Here is a 23,297-nt window from a genome sequence, read left to right as displayed (position 1 = left end):
TTATGCCAGCCAGGTGATAAGCATTTACTAAGTGCCTACTATGTGCCAGACATTCTGTTAGGTGCTGGGATACAAAGGTGAAAATAAGATAGCCCCTACCCTCAATAACCTTCATTTTATAAGGGGGACACAATATCCAGTTAAAAGTTTATACAAAATAAATAGAAGATATTTTTGAAAGAGAAGGCATGGGCAAGTGGGAAGAGGAAAAGGTTTTGTGTTGAAGATAGAGTCGAGTCTTGAGGGAAGTATGGGGTTCTGTCAGGTAGAGTGAGAACATTCTCTGTTTATGCTCTTTTTTTTTTTCTGTTAGGCAATGGGGTTAAGTGACTTGCCCAGGTTCACACAGCTAGTGTTATGTGTCTGAGGGTGGATTTGAACTCAGGTCCTTCTGAATCCAGGGCCGGTACTCTATCCACTATGCCACCTAGCTGCCCGAGAACGTTCTCTGAGGCATGATGGACAACCAGTGCCAAGGCCCACAGATAGCAAGCAGTTTGCGAGAACCATCAAGTGAGGCCATTTTAGCTAGACTTCTCACAGCAACTATTGTTATCGTCTTCTAAATGTTTTCCTTGTTTCATTCTTTCCCCTCTCCAATTCATTCTCTACCTAGCTGCCAAATTTATATTTTCCGTAGATCTCTCCATGTTGCTACCCTACTCTGAAATTTTCATTGATTTCGTATTGTGCCTAGATTCCTCAATCCTACATTTTAAGCTTGCCACATGCTGGCTTTCTCCTACTTTTCCAGCCTTATTTCATATTACTTCCCTTCATGCACTCTGTTCTAGCCAAACTGGCCTAATAATTTGACCCTTCCTGTTTCAGTGTTTTTCACAGTCTGACTCATATTCAGTCAATCAATAGTAAATCCACCTACTATGAGCCAAACACTGTGCTAGGCATGGGAGATAAAAAGATAGAAATGAAACTGCCCATAGTATATCACTCCTTAACTTAGCTTCTTGAAATTCCTAGCTTTCCTTAAGCCACTTCTAACAGGGAATCTTTCTTAGTCCCCCTAATTACTTTGTATTCACTTCTCTTTATATATGTAGAATATAAAGTAATTGAGAACTACTCTGTTTTTAGACTACAGTACATATTTAATTAATATTAGGTGAATCTATTGAAATGCAGATTGAAAGTAGATCTTTCTATGATTAGCAAATATTAATATCCCAAGTAAGGTTTTGGAATTATAAGGGAAGACATATTTTGAACAGATGGTATACGGATGGCTTCAAAAGACCTTACCAGATTTATTAAGTTTCACTCTCCATTTTGTTTGTGTATCAGTATGGTTTTCATTTATTGGAGGTGAAAAATAAAGTTGTCTTCTTGCTTTTATTTCAGTCTCTGATTTTATTTTATTTCACTTTATAGTTGGAATGTTTAGATGATCTACTAACTACAGCTAGTAATAGGTTAGCCATGATAAAATAAGGGGCCCAACTGTTTTCTTTTCCTTTTGCCATGAAGTAGAGTGGGCTTTTCCTCTTGATTCAGAAATTACAGACGATATCTGCAAAAATAACTATTGCTAGCCCTGAACAGTTACAGAACTATTATAGCTTTATGTCCCTTAAAATTAGTAAAATAAATTTTTATTTTTTGTTATTAAAGTAATTATAGCTAATAAATCTGACTCAATAAAAAACAGTCTTGCTAACCTATACAAATAATATACTTTTGCTGACTTTAAAAACATAATGGTAAGTATTATTTTCCAATTTTTTGAAAAATAGTGGCTTTTTGGGTGGTTGCTCTAAAGCATCACAATCAAATTCTACTTCTTATGTCAATATCATTATACCATATGTTAGAATAAGCAAATGGATGTTAAGGTGAATCTCTTTCAACTTTCAGAATACACTTGTTTGCCTTGAAACTTTCATGATTCCTTTTTTTCTTTCCTTTGTCCTCCCCAGTTTTTTGTTTTAGCAGTGCATATGCAAAAGTGTATTGTGAGGGGGCAGCTATGTGGTGCAGTGAATAGAGCTCCAGCCTTGGAGCCAGGAAGACCTGAGTTCAAATTCGGCCTCAGACACTTGACACTTTCTAGCTGTGTGACCCTGGGCAAGTCACTTAACCCCATTGCCTAGCAAAAAACAAAACAGACAAACAAAGTGTATTGTGAGCAAATTGCAGGCTGTTTAATTTCCCCATTATTGATACAGAATAAAGGTGCTGTGGATTTGATAAACAGGTGTTTTTTTGTTTTTGTTTTATTCAAAGAAAATAAATTTGTGATTGTGATGTAGAGGCATGAGTGTCTGGATAACTCATGCTAGGTAGGCTCTTGTTAACTGATTCTTACATTGAACTAGTTAAAATAATGTCTTTGATAGTAATATTCATCATTTTCACAAAGGATTTTTAGGATTTCTTTTTTATTATTATAACTCTGTTAGCTTAGAGAAAGCTATTAAATAGACTATCACATGCCAAATCAAAATGGAGTCATGCTATTTCCTAAATCACATTATTTAGAATAATGTTCCCTCAGTACACTACCTTCCTTTTACTGGAAAAGTGGAGAATAATAATAGTAACAATAATAATAATAATGATAACTAACATTATTTAGTGTTTTACATATTTCTTTTGCTACAACAACACTGATAGGTGCTGTTATTGTCTCTATGGAAAACTGAGGATGAGAGAGGCTAAGTGACTTTTCTAGAATCACACAACTAGTAAGTGTTTGAAGCTAGATTTGAATTCTTGACTAAGTCCTGTCTACTGCATTATTAGATTTGTTGTCAGATCAAATTGCTATGTGGATTGGTTTTGCCCATCTTTTCTTGTTTCAAGGAAAGGTTCACTGTGGGAGGAAGGTTTTATATATAGAAATGCCTAATTTAAAACAAAAGATATCAACAAACCTTTTAAAATTAAAACCATTTATGAATATTAAAATAGAGTCCTCTGCAGTCAATGTTGACTTATTTGTTGCAGTTATTTTTATGGTGGTCCTTTTACAAATACACCTCATGAGCGCTATAATATGAGATAACCAAATGTCACATGAAATGATTTTTTTTGTTGCCTTTGGACTCAGAATAAAATTAATTTCACCATCTCCCTTATTTGTCTCTCGTAAGAGAATTTGTGAACCATCCTTTCATTTAGCTACAATTTTCCTTTGTTTTCTAGTTTCCATTGTAATGAGAATATCAATATTGATAGTTTTATTCTTCCTGTATTATGTCCTTTTGGTCATTAGATAAAAATCACTTTGACTAACAAGAGCTATGTTGTTTTTTTAAAAAAAAGTTTTTTTAAATTACTTTTGTCTTTATATCTAGCATTTCCCAATCCCCTTTCCAGATTGAACCCTCTTTCATGACAAAGAAAAACAAACAAAAATGTCCAGTACATAAAGTGTGTAACTAGGTTTGGAGTCAGGAAGTTCTGGGTTCTAATACTGTCTTAGACACTTATGAGCTATGTGACTTTGGGCAAATCACTTAACCTCTCTAGATTTCAGTTTCCTCATTTGTAAGATCAGCAGGTTGGATATAACTTGATGGCCTCCAAAGTCCCTTCCAGTTCTAGATACATGATCCTATGTCCTCTCGGCCATGAAGGAGGAGAGTTTGATTCATTAGCTCGTCTCTAGAACTTTTGTTGTTGTTTCTTCTGTTACTTAGAGTTCAACTTTTAGTAATCTCATTTATATTGTTGTCAATATACTGTAGAGGCAGCTAGGTCCCTCAGTGGATAGAGTGCTTGGCCTGGAGTCAGGAAGACCTGAATTCAAATTTGGCCTCAGACACTAGCTGTGTGACCCTGGGTAAAGTCACTTAACCTTTGTTTGCCTTAATCCACTGGAGAAGGAAATGGCAAACCACTCCAGTATCTTTGCCAATAAAACCCCTTGTAATAGTATTGGCGTATTATAGTACATGGGGTCACAAAGAGTTGGACACGACTGAATGACTGAACAGGTCATTGTGTATGTTGTTCTTTTGGTTCTACTTATTTTGTTCTGTACCAGTTAATACAAATCATGCCTTGTTTCTCTGTATTCCTCATCATTATCATTTATTACTGCACAGTGATGTTTGATAATATTCATGAGCCATAGTTTTTCCAGGCATTCCCCAACTGATGGGCACCCACTTTGTTTTCAGTTTTTTGTTATGATAAAGAGTGCTACTGGGAATTTTTTGGCTTATTTTTGGTAAGACTTTTGTTTTTGTTTTTGACTGGGGATTGTGTGCCTAATAGTGAAATTGCTGGGTCAAAGGGTATAGACAGTTTAGTTACTTTTCTTGTATAATTCCAAAATGAAATATAGAACAATTGGATTCTACTTCATTAGTGCATTAGTGTGCTTGTCTTCCCACTGCCTCTCCAGCATTGACTCTTACATCTTTTTTCATGGTTTTCCATTTGCAAGTAAAGGTGAACCTGAGTATTTTAATTTTCATTTACCTTTTAGTGACTTGGAGCATGTGTTCATGTGATCATTTATAGTTTGCGATTCTTTTGAAAACCATCCATAGCCTTTAGCCACTTATCTTTTGGGGAATGGCTCTTGGTGATGTATATTCTTGTCAATTCCCTGTATATTTTATACATGAGACTTTTATTGGTGATACTCGATGCAGATATTGTTCGTGTTACCATTTCTCCCCCTTTTTTTTAAAGGCAATTGGGGTTAAGACTTGCCCAGGGTCACACAGCTAGTAAGTGTCTGAGGCCAGATTTTTTTTTTGGGAGGGCTAGGCAGTGGGATTAAGTGACTTGCCCAGGGTCACACAGCTAATAAGTGTCAAGTATCTGAGGTCAGATTTGAACTCGGGTCCTCCTGACTCTAGGACTGGTGCTCTATCTACTGCGCCACCTAGCTGCCCGTACCATTTCTCTTCTAATTCTCTCTTTATTGATTTTATTTGTGCAAAAGCTTCAAAATTTTATCCAAGTCACATAAGTTGCGAGAAGGTACATAAGGAGCAATAAGGAGGCCAATATAACTGGATCACAGAGTATATGTGGTGGGTAATAAGGTAGCCTAGAAAGGTAGTAAGTGTCCAGGTTATGAAGGGCTTGTAAATTCAGAGGGCTGGGAGCCACTGGAGCTGATTAAATAGGGAGAGGGACATGATCAGACATACGCTTTAGGATTTTCATTTTGATAACTAAGTGGAAGATGGATTTGAGTGTGGAGAGACTCAAGGCAGGGAAACCAACCAGCAGGCCCTGCTATGAAGTGATGAGGTCCTGCATCAGTCTATTTGCCTTGTCAGAGGAGAGAAGGGGACATGTATGACAAGTGACCAGGATGGAAATGACAGTACTTGATACTTGATTGAATATGTGGGGTGAATGTGAGTGAGGAGTCAAGGATGACACCTAGCTTGCCAGCCTGGGTGATTGGGCGATTGGTTATAACCTTTAGAAAGAGGAGAGAGGTTGAGAGGAAAGATAATGAGTTCAGTTTTGGACATGATGAATTTATGATGGCCATAGGACATCCAGTTTGAGATGTCTAATTGGCAGTTGGAGACTGGAGGTTGGGAGAGAGGTTAGAACTGGACAAGTAGATCTGTGAGTCATTTCCATAGAGATGAAAACTGTAAACATGGGAGTTGATGAGTTTTCTAAGTGAAATAGTATAAAGGAAAAAGAATAGGGTAGGCTTGGGGGACCCATATGGTTAATAAGTATGAACTGGATAAAGATCCAGTCAGATAGCAATGTCACAAAAACATAGAGAGAAAAGAGTATCAAAGAGGAGAAGGTGATCAATAGTGTCAAAGGCTGCAGTGAGGTGAAGCAGGAGGATTGAGGAAAAGATTATTAGATTTGGCAATTAATAGAGCATTAGTGTTTTTGGAGAGAATAGTTTTGGTTTAATGATGAAGTTGGAAGCAGATAGCAAAGAATCTTAGTTTGCTAATATTCAAAGTGAGGAATTTGGACTTTGGGTAGCTAGATGGTGCAGTGGATACAGTGCCAAATCTAGAGTCAGAAGACTTATCTTGGTAGGTTCAAATCTGGCCTCAGATACTTAGCTGTGTGACCCTGGGCAAGTCACTTAACCCATTTTGCCTCAGTTTCCTCACCTGTCAAATGAGCTGGAGAAGGAAATGGCAAACCCACTCCAGTATCTCTGCCAGGAAAACCCCAAATGGGGTCACGGAGAGTCGAATATAACGAAAAACGACTGGAAAATAACAACAAAATTTGGACTATAACATCTCTGAACTCCTAGTTAAAAATCTTGGAATCAAGTCAGTTTTTCCTATCTCTAGCATCTCTTGTGACCAGGGAATTTTTAGGTGACTCCACAATGAAAATCTCTTGCTATTTTTTTTTCAATTCATGGAACACTGTGTGATGAGTACTATTAATGCCTGTTAAATCTGACACAGGTCATACAACTTTGCAGTGATACAGATGTGCTGTAAGAACTGTTGATTAGCAGGAACTATCATAGTTCGCATTAGGAACTGTGACTTAATTGTATTTGTTTTGTTGGGGCAGTCTGGCTTCCTAGAATCAACCATAAAAGCCTGTCTTCTAACAGCTTAGTAACATGTTTCTCTAATTTTTTTTCCTAATGGGAGTCTTCGAAGGAAATTAGTAGATAGTCTTTTCACTGAAATTACTTTAAGACAGGGTAAAGTTTTGTAGCTACCCAGATAATGAGAATAGGCTTTAAAAAATTAAAAACAGAGAAACTTGCTAGAAAAAATATGTGGACAGCCTTTCCTTTAAGTTCTTATTGAGAAGACTGCTTTAAAAATAATACAAATAATCTCTGAGTTCTTTTCCATTATTTTGTTTTTTTTCTCCATAATAAGCATATTCATCAGGCAGAGAACTGAGTGCCAGTATTGTTGTCGTTGTCACCCATGGGGGAGTATGCTGAATTTTCTAACAAGTAGTTCATGTTCTTGAATAGTTGGGAATCTTTATATTAGCAATTGAGACTTATACTTAGATTTTTAAATTCAAGACATTGTAAATGCATGTTTACGTTTGTATCAGTAGTCATATGCCAACACTTGATATATGCATTATATATATATGTTCATACATATGAAGTTAAAGATAAGATTTTGACATTGTCTTAGAAGCAAGGAATAATACCTTAAAAATTGTTAATGTGTCTTGATCTACTAGTTTCTCTGCGTCAATTAGTGCTATTAATGCTATCAATATTCATATGTAGTAGACTTATTAAGGTATCTTTTTTCATTTTTTAGGAGGGCACTATTTGTTTGATACAGGATGTGTTTGGTAGCTCTTTTTAGGTGATTGTCATAAAACATAAACAGCAGTAGGTTGTTCCAATGGCTATGATTATATAAAGATTTTAGAATTATGTGGGAGAGATTGTGTTCTTTTTCCAAACAAGTATGAAAATGTAATATCCTTTAGTGGGAGCACTGTATGTTCTTTTGCTTGGATATTTGTTCTGTAATTCTAATAAAATAATGACTAAACTTGTCTGGGAAAATGCTATGTATGCTATACCTATTGATACTTTGATCCTTGATTTCTAGGCAGAGATAACGAGCAGTCTAGTCCAGGCCTTCTTAAACTTTTTCCACTTGCAACCCCTTCAGTGCTTCTGAAATTGTGGGTTGCAACCCACAGTTTAAGAAGTGCTGTAGGAGACTACAAACTCCATGAAGGTGGGTACATTTTAGGCATTTAAATATTTGTTGAATTAAATATTGATTTCTAATTTCTTAAGGATTGCCACTGCCCAAAATTTTCTCTCATATTTGGCTTCCAAGATTCTGTGCATTTTACTAGATTAGTCCTCGAACAATCAGCTAGCTCATAATTTTGCATCTTGATCCAGCATACCAGTACTTAGGTACACTGACATAATGCTGCTATAACAAAGAAAATCCCTTCAATTTTGTCCAGAACTTCTTCTTCAAATATCCCCATTCTTAATAGTATCTTCATTCTTTCCATTGTCACTGGCTCCTCCCCTTCTGCCTTCCATCATACATAGGTTTCTCCTGTGTTGAAAAAATTTTATTTGATCCTGTTGTCATCTCTAACTACTACCCAATTGCTCTTCTCTTTAGTGAAAAGAGTACACTCATCTTTGATTCAGAAGACCTGGAGTTGAGTCTCAAGCTTTATCACTTACTACCTGTGTGACCTCAGGTGAATGACTTCTCTCTAATTTTCAGTTTTCTTGTCCATTCAATGAGGACATTAATATTTACATTACATACCTCATATAGCTATTGTGAAAAGAAGACTTTTCAGGCTCTAAAATTCTATGTAAATTCTAGCCATTTACCAACAAATTTTTCTAAGTGCCAAGGCTATTGCCTCTATTTCCCCATCACCCACTTTGTCCTTCACCTTATTTCATTACACTCATATAACATCATTTATTTACCCATTCTTCAATAGGATACCCCATAATTTCCAGTTTTTTTCTATTACAAAAGACCTGTTATAAATATTTTTATGCATATAGATGTGTTTTCTCTTTTTTTGTTGGCTTTGGCATATAAGCATAGTAGTGATATCACTGGGTAAAAGGGAATGCACAGTTTAGTGACTTTTGGTCATAATTCCAAATTGTTTTCTAGACTAACTGGATAAATTCACAACCCCTTCAACAGTGCTTGTTTTCCTGTAGATTGTCCAATAACTGTCATTTTCCTTTTCCTTTTTTTGGGGGGGGGAGATGGGGGTGTCATCTTTGCCATTGAATATGAAGTGAAACCTCAGAATTCTTTAATTTGTATTTCTCTAATTATTAATGATTTAGAGCATTTTTCTTATGGTTGTTGAAGCTCAGATTTCTTCCTTTGAAAATCTGCTATTCATATTCTCTGACCACTAGTCTATTGGAGAATGTTCTTATATGTTTATAAATCAATTTCTTATATATCTTGGATATAAGGTGTTTCTTTTTTTATTAATAAATTTATTTATTTTTAGTTTTCAACATTTACTTCCACAAGATTTTGAGTTCCAAATTCTCTCCATCTCACCCCTCCCCCCACTCCAAGATGGTATGCATTCTGAATACCCCTTCCCCTAGTCTGCTTTCCCTTCTATCTCTCCCCCCGTCTCTTATCCCCTTCCCCTTCCATTTTCCTATAGGGCAGGATAGATTTCTGTACCCCATTTCCTGTATTTCTTATTTCCCAGTTGCATGTGAAAAAAATTTTTTTAAACATGTTTTTAAAACTTTGGGTTCCAAATTTTCTCCCTCCCTCCCCACCCACCCTCATTGAAAAGGCAAGCAACTCAATATAGGCTATACATGTGCAGTTATGCAAAACACTTCCACAGTAGACATGCTGTGAAAAACTAACTCTATTTCCCTTAATCCTATGCCGCCCCCCATTTATTCTATTCTTTCTTTTGTCCCTGTCCCTCCTCAGAAGTATTTGCTTCTGATTACCCCCTTTCCCAATCTGCCCTCCTCTCTATCATCCCCCTACTCTCTTGTCCCCTTTCCTCCCTATTTTCCTGTAGGGGAAGACAGATTTCCACACCCAATTGAGTGTGTATGTTATTCCCTCCTTAAGTCAAATCCTATGAGAGTAAGATTCACTCATTCCCTCTCACCTTCCCCTATTTCCCCTCCACTGTAAGAGCCTTTTCTTTTCTGATTTTTTTTTTTGTGAGATAATTTACCCCATTCTACCTCTCCCTTTCTCCTTCTCCTAGTATAATCCTATCTCACCCCTTAATTTTATTCTCCAGATATGACCCCTTCATCTTCAACTCACCCTATGCCCTCTATCTATTTATCTATCTATCTATATATCTATACATATATATACACATACGTACATATAATTTTTCCCCTCCAACTACTCTAATACGGATAAAGGTCTCATGAGTTACAAATATCATCTTTCCATGCAGGAATGTAAACAGTTCAACCTTAGTAAGTCTCTTATGATTTCTCTTTCCTGTATACCTCTTCATGTTCCACTTGAGTCTTGTATTTGAAAGTCAGATTTTCCATTCAGCTCTGGTCTTTTCATCAAGAATACTTGAAAGTCCTCTATTTCACTGAGTGACCATTTTTTCCCCTGAAGGATTATACTCAGTTTTGCTGGGTAGGTGATTCTTGGTTGTAATCCTATCTCCTTTACCCTCCAGAATATTATACTCCATGCCTTGCTGGCCCTTAATGGAGAAGCAGCTAAATCTTGTGTTATCCTGTTTGTGTTTCCACAGTACTTGAATTGTTTCTTTCTGGCTGCTTGTAATATTTTCTCCTTGACCTGGGAAATCTGGAATTTGGCTACAATATTCCTAGGAGTTTTCCTTTGGGGATCTCTTTCAGGAAGACATCAGTGGATTCTTTCAATTTCTATTTTGCCCTCTGGTTCTAAAATATCAGGGCAGTTTTCCTTGATAATTTCTTGAAAGATGATGTCTAGGCTCTTTTTTTGATCATGGCTTTCAGATAGTCCAATAATTTTTAAGTTCTCTCTCCTGGATCTATTTTCCAGGTCAGTTGTTTTTCCAGTGAGATATTTCACATTGTTTTCTAATTTTTAATTCTTTTGAATTTGTTTTACAGTGTCTTGATTTCTCATAAAGTCACTAGCTTCCAATTGCTCTATTCTAATTTTTAAGGCAGTATTTTCTTCAGTAAGCTTTTGGACTTCCTTTTCCATTTGGCCAGTTTTGCTTTTTAGGGCATTCTTGTCCTCATTGACTTTTTTGTACCTCTTTTGCCATTTGGGTTAGGCTATTTTTTAAGGTGTTATATTCTTCAGTATTTTTTTGGGTCTCCTTTAGCAAGCTGTTGACTTGTTTTTCATGATTTTCTTGCATCACTCTCAGTTTTTCCTCTACTTCTCTTACTTGCTTCTCAAAATCCCTTTTGAGCTCTTCCAAGGCCTGGGACTGATTCATATTTTTCTTGGAGACTTTGGATGTAGGAACTTTTGACTTTGTTGTCTTCTTCTGGTTCTATGTTTTGATCTTCTTTGTCACCAAAGTAAGATAATATAGTCTGACTCTTTTTGCACTGCTTACTCATGATTCCGGCCAGTTACTTGAGTTTTGTTACCTTTGTTAAGGTAAGAGTCTGCTTCCAATGTGGAGAATGTACTGTCCCAAGCTTCGGGGGTTTGTACAGCTGTTTTCAGAGCTACTTCTAGGGACCTGTAAATTTTCAGTTCTTCCAAGGTGGTATGATAAGGGGCGAGTTGTTTCCCCACCACCACCACAACAAGCTCCACCACACCAGCACTCCTCCTTGCCCCAGGACTGCCCCTCAGAACTGTGACCCAGATCCAAGCACGGGCAAAGCAAGAGATTCCTGCCTCACCACTGGCAAAGAGATCCCTGCAATCCCTCTCTGATCAGCCACTTGATTCCCCCTCAGTCTGTGGGCCAGAAGCTCAGGAGGCAGCCGTTGCCTCAAGTCACGCTCAGGATGTGGGGCTGAGACCTAGCTTCTCTCTCACTGCAGTCATAGACTTCCCACTGACCTTCCAAGTTGTCTTTGGCGTTCATGGGTTAAGAAGTCTGGAAACCGCCACAGCTGCCTGCTATTTAGTCCTCTGAGGCCTGCTCCAGGTTTGCTGTGGCCTGCCCGCTCACTCCGAACTGTGCTTCTCTCCCACCCGGCGCGATATGCCTTTCCAATTAACCATCCAGGTTGTCTTGGGCTGGTAATTTGTTTCACTCTGTCTTTTTGTGGGTTCTGTTGCTTTAGAATTTGTTCAGAGCCATTTTTTTACAGGTATTTGGAGGGGTTTGGGGGACAGCTCAAGCTAGTCACTGCTTTCACTCTGCCATCTTGGCTCTGCCCCCAAGAGGTTTCTTTACTAGAGAAATTTACTGCAAAGATTTTTTCCTAGTTACCTGTTTCCTTTGTAATTTTAACTGCATTGGTTTTGTTTGTGCAAAGCCTTTTAAAATTTTATGCATTCGCAATTGTTCATTTAATCTTTTATCATCCATTCTCTTCCTTGTTTGGCTGTGAACGCCTGCTTACCTAGTCCATATATCTGAAAGGTAATTTATATTTTCTATTCTATCTTGTTTATGATATCACCTTTTTTGTTTAAGTCAGTTATCCATTTGAAGTTTATTTTGGTATATAGTACTTAATTTCTGCCAGACCATTTTCCACTTTTCTTACCAGGTTTTTGTTGTTATTGTTATTATTGTTGAATAATGAGTCCTTGTCCCAGTAGCTGGGGTTTTTTTGGTCTGGGTACGTAATCTGCTCCATTGATTGACCTCTCTTTTTTTTTAACTAGTATCAAATAGTTTTGATGATTACTGTTTTGTAACATGGTTTATAGTTTACTTTATATCTCCTACTATTTGCCCTCTTTTTTTCCAGTTTTTTATTGCTTACTTCGAGATTTTTGTCCTTATGTTTCTGTATATGAATTTCATCATTATTTTTCTAACTCTATAAAATAATCTCCTTTAGTATGACACTAAATAAATAAATTAATTTAGGTATTATTGTCATTTCTATTACATTATCATGGCCTGCCCATTAGCAATTAATATTTATTCATTATTTATCTTTCTATTTCTCTAAAGAGTGTTTTGTAGTTATGTTCATGTAGTTCCTGCATATGTCTTGGAAAGTAGTCTCACAAATATTTTGCACAGCAGGTATTTTGAATGTAATTTTTCTGTCTTCTGCTAGATTTTGTTTGCAGTATACAGGAAAGCTGATTTGTTTTATATCTTGCAACTTGGCTAATTTATTGTTTCAGTTAATTTTTAGTTTAGTCTTTTCAGTGACTTTCTGCTACATAATACATGAGATGCAGTCCCTGGGTTTTAAAATATTATTAAATGCAATTTTTGTATTTTATATAAGGGGATAGATAGTAGTATTCCTATTTTTAGGATGAGAAAAATGAGACAGAGTGAAAACTTTTCCAGCATTATAGAATTTGGAATAAAATCTGGGTCTCCTGATTACTAGTACTCATTTCCCAAATGAGAAAAGCATGAAAATTTATTTTTAAAAAATGAGTACTGAGTTGGTAGAGTATTTTATTTTCCTGTATTTTTTTTTTTCCTGTAGAGGCTTTTTAAAAAAAAATGAATTTTGATCAGAAAGACAAGATGCTTTTTGATGAAAGCAGTTTCCTGAGACATAGTTATCTTGAATATTTTGTGTAAATATAAAGTAAAACTTATGCATGGTGTAAGATAATAAGATCATAAAATCTGTCTTTGTGCTGTTCACTTTAGCAAGTAGCTTTCATTGCTCTTTAGGTGGAGTTCAGAAAAACCTGGAAAGACTTGAGTGAACTAATGCTGAGTGAAGTGAGCAGAACTGGGAGAACGATGTACACAGTAACAGTGACTTTGTGCAATGACTAACTTTCATAGACTTAGCCCTTCTCAGCAATGAAAGAATCTAAGACATCTCCAGAGGCCTTATGATGGAAAATGCTATCCACATCCAAAGAAAGAACTATGGAGTTTGAATGCAGATTGAAGCATACTATTTGCTTTTTTTTTCTTCTGTTGAGTTTTGTTTCCTCTTTCTGGTGGTTCCTCCTATTGGTTCTAATTCTTACTTAAAACATCACTAATGTGAAAATATGTTTAATAGGGATGAATATGTATAGCCTATATCAGATTGTGTGCCATATTGGGGAGGGAGGGGGAGAAAAATTTAAAACTCAAAAGCTTATGGAAGTGATTGTTGATAAATCAAAATAAATTAATAAAACAACAAAACAACTTTCACTGCTCTTACCCATGGACTTTCAGGACATGTTATGTAATAATAGTTCTATGTTTCTGTTTGGGTTATTTTCTCAGATTTGTGTAAAGTTGAACTTAACTTCTTTCTTGGATGATGTTTGCTGTCTCCAGCAGAAGTTTTAAGTCTGTCATCTGATTCATGACATCTTTTATCCAAGAAAGCCTCATGGAACTAGGAGACCATACAAGTTTGATATTATGAAAAGGGCATATATCCTTGTCTTGGAACTTAACACTTTTGGAGCGAGAGCTGAATTCTTTCCAGCTCTGGACCTATGATGCTCTAGGCGCTGCTACAGCTTTTATTGCACTGGAATAGTCTTTGAGAACTCAGGGTCACCTTCATACTGTAGTGAGGCATCAGAGACTTTAATGGAGGGGAACAAAAACAGAATTAGAAAAGATGGTGTATATACTGTCATGTTGAGTCTATTAGTGAGCTCCAAAACTAAGTGCTATGTGAGTCAGGAGAAGTGGCTTGTGAATTAGACCTGAATGGGTAGAAATTCACTGACTGAAATGGGGAGGGAGAACAATTCATGTAGTTATTATCTACTTATCACATTGTTGTAAAGGTTTCTTGGGATAAAAGACTTAAAATGAGCACCAGTTTTCATTTTTAGTAGTTTAAGACTTAGAATTTTGTGGCATATTGTTTAACTTGCTTTATGGCTGGTTGTGTGGAGTTGACTATCATTAAATAGGACTGACTGGCATCTTAGAGAACTGGATGGTGGATATTTTTATTTGAAAATTCCCATAACCCAATATAGGGGATGTACTGAGCTTGCATTTCTAGAACATAGTCCAGAAGTTATAATTAAGGTGCCAGGATGTTGATTTTGATTGTAATTGTTTTACACTGACATTTTTTATGGTCATAGATTTAGAGTTAGAGAAGACAAAAGAGATTAGTCTTAACATCTTCTCTCTGGCTCCCTCCCTTTTCTCTCCCCTAATCCTCTCTTATTTTGCAGATGAGGGAAGTAAATTAAAGCCCAGAGAGGTGAAATCACACAGGTAGTAATAAATAGCAGAGTCAGAATTTGAACCCAGACACCCCCCCCCCCCCCCCGACTTGCAGTCCAGTGTTCTTACCACAGCCACATTGAATGGTTTTTCATAAGGACATCTAGGCGACTCAGTGGATAGAGTGTTGGACTTGAAGGCAGGAAGACCTGAGTTCAAATACTACCTCATACACTTATCAGCAGTGTGACCCTGGGCAAATCATTTAACTACCCTCAGCCTCAAGTTTTCACCTATAAAATGAGGATAATTATGATACTTAACTTACAAGGTTGTTGTGAAGATTAAGTGAGAAAATATATGTGAACTATTTTGAAAACCTTAAAGCACTATATAAATTCTAGCTCTAATTGTAGTTATTAAGGCTGAACTTTTGAATGGTACACTAAGGAAAATAGCCCGCTAGGGACAGCTTGATGTGGTGGAAAGAGTATTAGACTAGGTATTAGGAAGACCTGAGATCAAATTGTATCTCAGGCACTTACTGTTTGACCCTGGATAAGTCACTTAAATTCTCTTGTTTCCTTATCTGTAAAATGGGTATAATAACAGGACCTATATCGCTGGTTTGTTGTGTGAATCAAATGATAGACTATGTGTAAAGCACTTTGCAAACTTTAAAGCAGCATAAAAACATAGCTGTTACGTGAAGCTTTTTGCAAACCTTAAAGCACTAAATAAATGTATATAGTTATTATATCATTTTAATAATTCTTGCCTGAGAACAAAGAGTTAAATTTTGCTGCATGCTTTCGCAATTTCTGCACTGACCTTTTGAAACATTTTACACTGAGGCAGAAATAATGATATTTCTACTTAAAATAAAAATATAATGATAAGGATAGGTGTTTTCTAAAGGTTTCTTTGGCATGATTATGTAGCACTATTTTCATTGTTACATAAACAGCTAAACTTCTACAACAATCAAACACAACCAACAAGCATTTATTTTATTTTTAAAATTAATTACTTAAGTAATTTTTAGTTTCCAACATTCACTTCCATAAGCTTTTGAGTTTTAAATTTTCTCCCTTTTCCTCCCCTTCCCCCTTCCCAAAATAGCATGCAATCTGATACAGGTACTACATATACATTCATATTAAACATGTTTTCACATTAGTCATATTGTAAAGAAGAATTAGGACCAATGGGAGGAACTTCAAGAAAGAAGAAACAAAACAAAACAATAACAACTCAAAAAGAGAGCAAATAGTATGCTTCAATCTACATTCAGAATCCATAGTTCTTTCTCTGGATATGGACAGCATTTTTCATCATGAGTGTTTTGAAGTTGTCTTAGATCCTTGCATTGCTGTGAAGTGCCAAGTCTATGAAAGTTAGTCATTGGGCAGTGTAGCTGTTACTGTGTACGTTATTCCCTTGGTTCTGCTCACTTCATTCAGCATCAGTTCATATAAGTCTTTTTACAGGTTTTTCTGAAGTCTTCCTGCTCATCATTTCTTATAGCACAATAGTATTCCATTACATTCCTGTACTATAACTTGTTCAGCCATTCTCCAATTGATGGGTATCCCCTCAATTTCTAATTCTTGGCCACCACAAAAAGAGCTGCTGTAAATATTTTTGTACATGTAGGTCCTTTTCTCATTTTTATGATCTCTTTGGGATACAGACCTAGAAGTGGTATTGCTGGGTCAAAGGGTATGCACAGTTTTATAGCCCTTTGGGCATAATTCCGAATTGCTCTCCAGAATGGTTGGATCAGTTCACAACTCCACCAGCAATGCATTTAGTGTTATATTTTTCCCATATCTCCAACATTTATCATTTTTCTGTTTTGTCATGTTAGCTAATCTGATAGGTGTGATGTGGTACCTCAGAATTTTTGATGTAGTGCATTTTTTATGTGAATATATGGCTTTAATTTCTTCATCTGAAAACTGCCTTTTCATATCCTTTCAACAAGCATTTATTAAGCACTTGTTGTGTGCCACACACTGTGATAAGCACTAGAAATACAAAGACAGAATCAAAAGACTCCCTGCTGTCAGGATCATACAATCTAGAGGGGAAGATTACATACTGGCATATATAGCTATAGACAAAACATAATATACAAGTCAAATAAAAGAATAGCAGAGGAGTGAGAGGCAGTAGCAGCTGAGGAGACTCGGTAAGACCTGATAAAGAAGGTAGTGCTTGACCTGAGTCTTGAAGGAAGACAAGGATTCCAGAAGGTAGAACATTCTAGGTATAGGGGATAGCCATGGCAAAGGCATGGAGACAGGAGATTAAGTGTCCCAACCAGTGTGGCGGGACAGCAGAGATAGAGGAAAGGGGAATAACGTGCAAATGGACTGGATAGGTAGAAGGAGGCCACATTATGAAGAACGTGAATCTACTTCTTTCTTTGTGATATTTACCACAAAGCTCATGAATTTGTGACCTATCTAAAAGGATTGCTATAGAATAGTTTACAGAAGCATAGTATTTTGTACAAAGTTATCTTAGATCCTACTAGTTATCCTTATGAAGAAGTCATGTTAAAAAGAACTGACTTAAGAGATAGTTGAATCGCCTAGCTGCATTAGAACAAAACTGTAAAGAAAACCTCAAATTCTTTTCAATGAATGAAGGGAATAAACTAAATCATTAAAAACATTTTTTAAAAAAAAATCTTATTAATTTATTTTTCGAGGCAAAATACCTGGAATATAGAACAAACATTCAGGTATCCTCTTAATCTTGGAGAAATCTCATGTTACTCTGAAACACACTAATAAGGAGAATGTGTGTTTCAGATATACCTCTTTTCAACCCTCTTTTTATTACTGAGTTTTTATTGAAATTCTGTGTATATGAAGACTGAGGTAGAAGGACTATTTTGACTTAGGTTGTAATTTGGAAACAAAATAAAAGTTAGAACTGTGCTTATTTTCAGAGAAAAGAAGGTCAAACATTTTTGGATTTAGGTTGACCTTTAATTTTTAGTTTTTATAACTTACAAAATTCCTGTCTTCAGGAATTAATCTAGGGAAACATTAATATAAGTGAATTATATTAAAACACTAAGCAAATGTAATTTGAGAGACCATTTTAAAAAGTGTACTTAGGTCTAGATTGACTTATTTTTTGTTGACAATTTATAAAGGCATTTTAATGCCCTTAGAATTGAAAACTGGATTAAAGTGGATGTAAATTTTAAACATGTTAAAACATTTCTGTTGCTACAGCAATTCAGTTGTTTGTAATTTGTGATAAAGGTTTCTAATATTTCAAACCAAACTGATTGTTGATGTAGTGTGGATGACATTTGAGCAGTAATGAAGCCATTGTGTGTATGTGTGTGTCAACATGATTTCAGTAAGCTTTTATTGTGACCCTTGAGGTCACTTCCAACTCCAAGTTATGTGTTGGATTTTGCTAGAACTTTTAACACCTGTCCTATATGTACAGAATACAAATTGTTCATGTTGTTTCCTTAACTAACCATTGTTAGGATAAAATTCAGACTCCTCACTTTAGCATGTAAAGTCTTCCACAATTTGGCTCTTGCCTACTTTTCCAGATTTATGTCACCTCACTCTCACATAATCTATGCACTAGTCAAACTGGCTTATTCACTTTTCCCCAATACTTGGGACTTAATTTCCTACCGTTATGCTTATAAATAGACTGCCTTCTTTCCCCCACTTCTTTAGAATACTCTCCTCCTTTCTACCTCAGTCTCTGTCCTTTGTGGCTTAGCTCAGGTGAATGAATGAATAAATGAATGAATGAATGAAAAAAGCATTTATTAAGTTGTGCTGTGTGTAAACACTGTGCTAAGCACTGTGGATACAATTAAAAAAGCCAAACAGTCCCTACCTTCAAGGGGCTCCCATTCTAATTGAGGAAGACAAGGTAACTCAAAGTATCCCAGGCTAGTCAGATGGAAAGGTCTCAGGGTCTTTAGGGAGCTGTGGTAAAGCAAATGGCTATGCTTCTTCTTTAACATCATTTCCACTGACAAAGCCATATCTATTTCTCGTGGACAATTTGACATTTTGGTAGCTAGAACTTTTCTTTTAGTAGCTGTGGCTTCTGGAGGGTGATGGAATGGCAAGAGAATAGCAGCTCTTGCAGAGGAAATTGCCACAAAGGTTACTTCCCTGCCAGGGCCAGGCTTGGATCTGGGAAGTGCTGCTGTTTCCAGGGCTTTTTAACTTACCTGCCCCATCTGTGGCAGATGGTATACCTTTGGTGCTGTGGGTAGTGGTGCTGCTAGATCTTCTTTCTACAAGTGATATTCCTGGGGGCAGCTAGGTGGCACAGTGGATAGAGCACCAGCCCTGAAATCAGGAGGACCTGAGTTCAAATGTGACCTCAGATCAAACACTTGACACTTAATAGCTGTGTGACCCTGGGCAAGTCACTTAACCCCAACTGCCTAAAAGTAAAAAAACCAAAAAAAACCAAAAACAAAATACAAGTGATATTCCCCTTGATGACTGCAAAGGCTGAACTGGAAGCAGAGCAGTGGTCTGGGGAGTACTGCTATCCCCAGGACTCTTGGTTCTTGTTCTGTCTGGTTAAGGAATGTCAAGGGGTCCCCTGAACTTGTCTGTTTGAGATGTCACGTTTTCCAGAAACACTGGACCCAGGGTATGCAGGAAACCCTGAATATGTAAAGTATGGGCCCTGATCCCCTTACCCCCGCCCCCAGCTAATATAATGTGTTGTTTGCATTCCAAGCTGCATTCCCTCTGTGTTCTTGAGAGTCAAAAGAGGCACCAGACAGTCTGCACTAGCCTTGTGCATCTGGGACCTTTGTAGATAAGCAGATCATATCTTCATGGTCTCTCTAGAAGTTCCCTAGGGAAAAGAATGTGGCTTTTGTGTTGCCTTGTTTTGTCCTTTTCCCACTTTTACTGCATTTTCCCCCTCCCATGCCACACCCCTTTAGGTGGTGATTTCTGCTCTCTTCCCCCTTTGTTTATCTTGCTGTCATAAATATGCAGACTGCTGTATGGATTGTAAACTCTTTGGGTTCCACATACATTTTCATTTCTCTTGTAATAAACCTAGTTTTCATGAAAGTTTTGTGAAGTTGTGATTGCCTATTGACAATCTCCGCCAGAATATGAGGGAGGTTGTGGTTATTGTAGCCTGAACCTTCTTGTATATGCCAAGTGAATCCTGTCATGATGTTGTCACAAAAGTCTTTCCTCATCCCCCTTGTTGTTAGTACTCTTCTTCGTCAAATGACCTTTTTTTTTTTTTTTACCTATATGTACATATTGTTTCCCCCAGTAGAATTAATGTAAATTCCTTGAGGATAGGAGTGGTGCATGTGCGAGCTCTCTCTCTCTCTTTCTTTCTCTCTCTTTTTCTTATGAGGGAGTTGAGGGTGGAGGGGAGTATTTGTCTTTCTTTTACGCTTGGCCTCAGTATCCTAGTAGCACTTGGAATACACTTACTAATTTTTTTCATTCATTCTTTGTATTCCTGGCAACTACAATAGTGCCTTGCACATTCAGTAGGTACTTAATAAGAGTTTTCTGAAATGAATTTGTAATACTCTTTGATAATTTGCTAATGCAACTATTGTTAACAATTTTTTCAGTTATTTTTGCATTTCATGAAACATTGACCTTTATCTTCAAAAAGTTTTCCCCCATTTGGAAGTTATCCATTTATGAAGTAAAATAACTCACATTTTATTTCAGTGCCTAGATATAAATGATATTATATTCAGAACACAAATTTGACTTTTTGTCTTCAATGTTCAGAGATAATGAATTGGAAAATGTTTTGTTTTTTAAAAGTGTTTCTGAAATGTAGGACTTCAAAGAACTAATTCTGTCATAATGTTTCTCCTCTTAGGTCTTCAGTCTGTTGAGCCTTTATGAATAAAAAGTTCACAGCATAAAATTATTTCTAATTCTATATGTAGTTCAAGTACAATGATGCTATAGACAGCAGCAAACCGGGGAAGAAAAAAGGATTTACTACTGAAGGATGAATAGTGAAGAAGAATTCTTTGATGCCGTTACAGGTGAGTAGGCTACTAAGTTAAAAGAAACCAAACTTCTGGTAGCATTTATTTAAGTTCTGGAATTTTGATAAATTTTTATTTTTACATTTTATTCTGAACTTGATGAACGCCAACAAATAGAAACCTTTTTATGTATAAAGAAGAACAAGAAAGAGCATTGTATGTGAAACTATGAATCTTTTGCATACAGCTTTTAAAAAATTTATATATGTATATAATACATTCAGTGTTAGCTACCACGCTGTAGTACTTGTATTTTCCCCTCTAAACTTCCTTCTCTCTCTTTGCATTTTAAACTGTTTCATTCATGTTCTTTCCTTTCTTTTTCCTGTTGTTATCAATAGCCTTTTTCTTTCTCTGCAGCCCCACCCCTCCCAATTTTTTTTTAAACTCTTCTTGTAATAAGAAAAGTCAAGGAAATCAAATCCATACATTGGACATGTTTGAAAAGTATGTCTAATTCTATACCTCTTGTCCATTACCAACTGGTCAGGAGATAAGAGGTGGGTTTTATTTCTGATAAATTTTTAAATATGAAATACATTATCTGGTATGTTAGACACTATAGGTAAATACATGTTCAGTGAACAAATTTTGCATGACCACTTTCTGCCATTATCACAGGATTATTTTGAAGATGGTACTTTATAAACCTTAAAGCACTTATGCAAATGCCATTTCCTTTTTTTAAATGTATTTTTTCAATTACATGTAAAAATGATTTTTAACATATTTTTTAAAATTTTAAGTTCAAAATTCTCTCTTCCCTTCTTTCTCTCTTCCTTGAGAAGACAAGCAATTTGATTGATTATACATGTGCAGTCATGAAAAACATAGTTCCATATTAGTCATGTTGTGATAGAAAACAGACCAAAAAACCCAAGAAAAATTTAAAAAAAGTAGGCTTCGATCTACATTCAGACTCCATTAGTTTTTTCTCTGGAGATGAATAGCAGTTTTCATCATAAGTCCTTTGGAATTGTTTTGGATCATTGTATTGCTGAGAAAAATTAAGTCATTCACAGTTGATCATCATATAATGTTGCTATTGCTGTGTACGCTGTTCTTCTGATTCTGCTCCTTTCATTTTGCATCAGTTCATGTAAGTCTTTCCAGGTTTTTATAAGACCATCTTCTTTGTCATTTCTTATAGCACAATAATATTCCCTCACAATTGTGTACCACAACTTATTTAGCCATTCTTCAATTGTTGGGAATCCCCTCAATTTCCAGTTCTTTGCTACCACAAAAAGAGTTGCTGTAATTATTTTTGTACATGTAGGTTCTTTTTCTCTTTTTTTTCAGTGTCTTTGGGATACAGATCTAGTAGTGATATTGCTGGGGGTCAAAGGATATGCACAGTTTTATAGTCTTGGGGCATAGTTACAAATTGCTCTTACAGAATGGTTGGATCAGTTCACAACTTGACCAATGGTGCTTTAGTGTCCCAATTTTCCCACATCCCCTCCAACAGTTGTCATTTTTCTTTTCTGTCATACTAACAAAGTTGGTAGGTATAAGGTGGTACTTTGATGTTCTTTTAATTTGCATTTCTCTTATTAATAGCAATTTAGATAATTTTTTTCATATGAGTAAGAGAGCTTTGATTTCTTCATCATCTTTGCATTTCTCTTATTAATAGCAATTTAGATAATTTTTTTCATATGAGTAAGAGAGCTTTGATTTCTTCATCTTTCTTCATATTGGGGAATGATCTGTATTCTTATAAATTTGATTAGCAGCTCGATCCCCCCACCATTTGTGGGCCAAGAGCTCCATCATCAGCTGCTGTTGTCACTGTCCTGGGACTGTGCCAGGTCTAGGGCTAGGCTATGCTCTTTTCTCACCCAGGTCCAACAGACCCTTCCTATTGACCTTCTAAGTTGTATTTGGTGTTTATGGGTTGAGAAGCCTGGAGACCACCACAGCTACCTTTGTGATTCAGTCCCCTGAGGCTTGCTCTGGGTTTGCTGGGGGCCCCCTTCTTTGCCAGTGCAGCTCATGCTGAACTGTGCTCCTCTCCCAGCCCAGCGCAACAGACCTTTCCCATCAACCATCTAGGTTGTCTTGGGCTGGAAATTTGTTTCACTCTGCCTTTTTGTGGGTTCTGTTGCTGTAGAATTTGTTTAAAGTTATTTTTCACAGGTATTTGGAGGGGTTCCGAGTTTGAAGCTCAAGCAAGTCACTGCTTTTATTCTACCATATTGGCTCCACCCCTTTGGTGGATTTTCTAAATTTGTGTTTTGCCCCCTTATTCTGTGATATCAGGGCAGTTTTCTTTGATAATTTATTAAAAGATGTTGTCTAGGCTCTTTTTTTGATCATGGCTTTCAGGTAGTCCAATACTTTTTAAATTATCTCACCTGGATCTATTTTCCAGGTCGGTTATTTTTCCAGTGAGATAGTTCATATTTTCTTCAATTTTTTCATTTTTTAAGTTTTGTTTTATTGTTTCTTGATGTCTCATGGTGTCATCAGTTTCCACTTGCCAATAATTTTGTGTGTGTGTGTGTGTGTGTGTGTGTGTGTGTGTGTGTGTGTGTGT

General features: G+C 36.4%; 1 protein-coding gene across 8 annotated transcripts in view; it reads left to right on the top strand.

Annotated features, from left to right (window-relative positions):
• The window catches only part of OSBPL2 (oxysterol binding protein like 2), a 119,474-nt gene that overhangs the window by 35,063 nt on the left and 61,114 nt on the right, over positions 1-23,297 (top strand). For 6 of the 8 annotated variants that reach the window (XM_027850219.1, XM_027850206.1, XM_027850176.1 and 3 more), the window contains exon 2: positions 20,581-20,752. In XM_027850219.1, coding sequence (XP_027706020.1) covers positions 20,716-20,752 — 37 coding nt within the window. In that variant the 5' untranslated portion in view covers positions 20,581-20,715. Of the gene's footprint in view, positions 1-7,526; positions 7,659-20,580; positions 20,753-23,297 lie in introns of all 8 variants that reach the window. The other 2 variants (XM_027850191.1, XM_027850197.1) reach the window with 1 other exon arrangement.

The sequence above is a fragment of the Vombatus ursinus genome, unplaced genomic scaffold (assembly GCF_900497805.2).
Source record: "Vombatus ursinus unplaced genomic scaffold, bare-nosed wombat genome assembly UNPS02000580.1, whole genome shotgun sequence".
Lineage (NCBI taxonomy): Eukaryota > Metazoa > Chordata > Mammalia > Diprotodontia > Vombatidae > Vombatus > Vombatus ursinus.
This window is presented reverse-complemented; position numbering and strand designations above follow the sequence as displayed.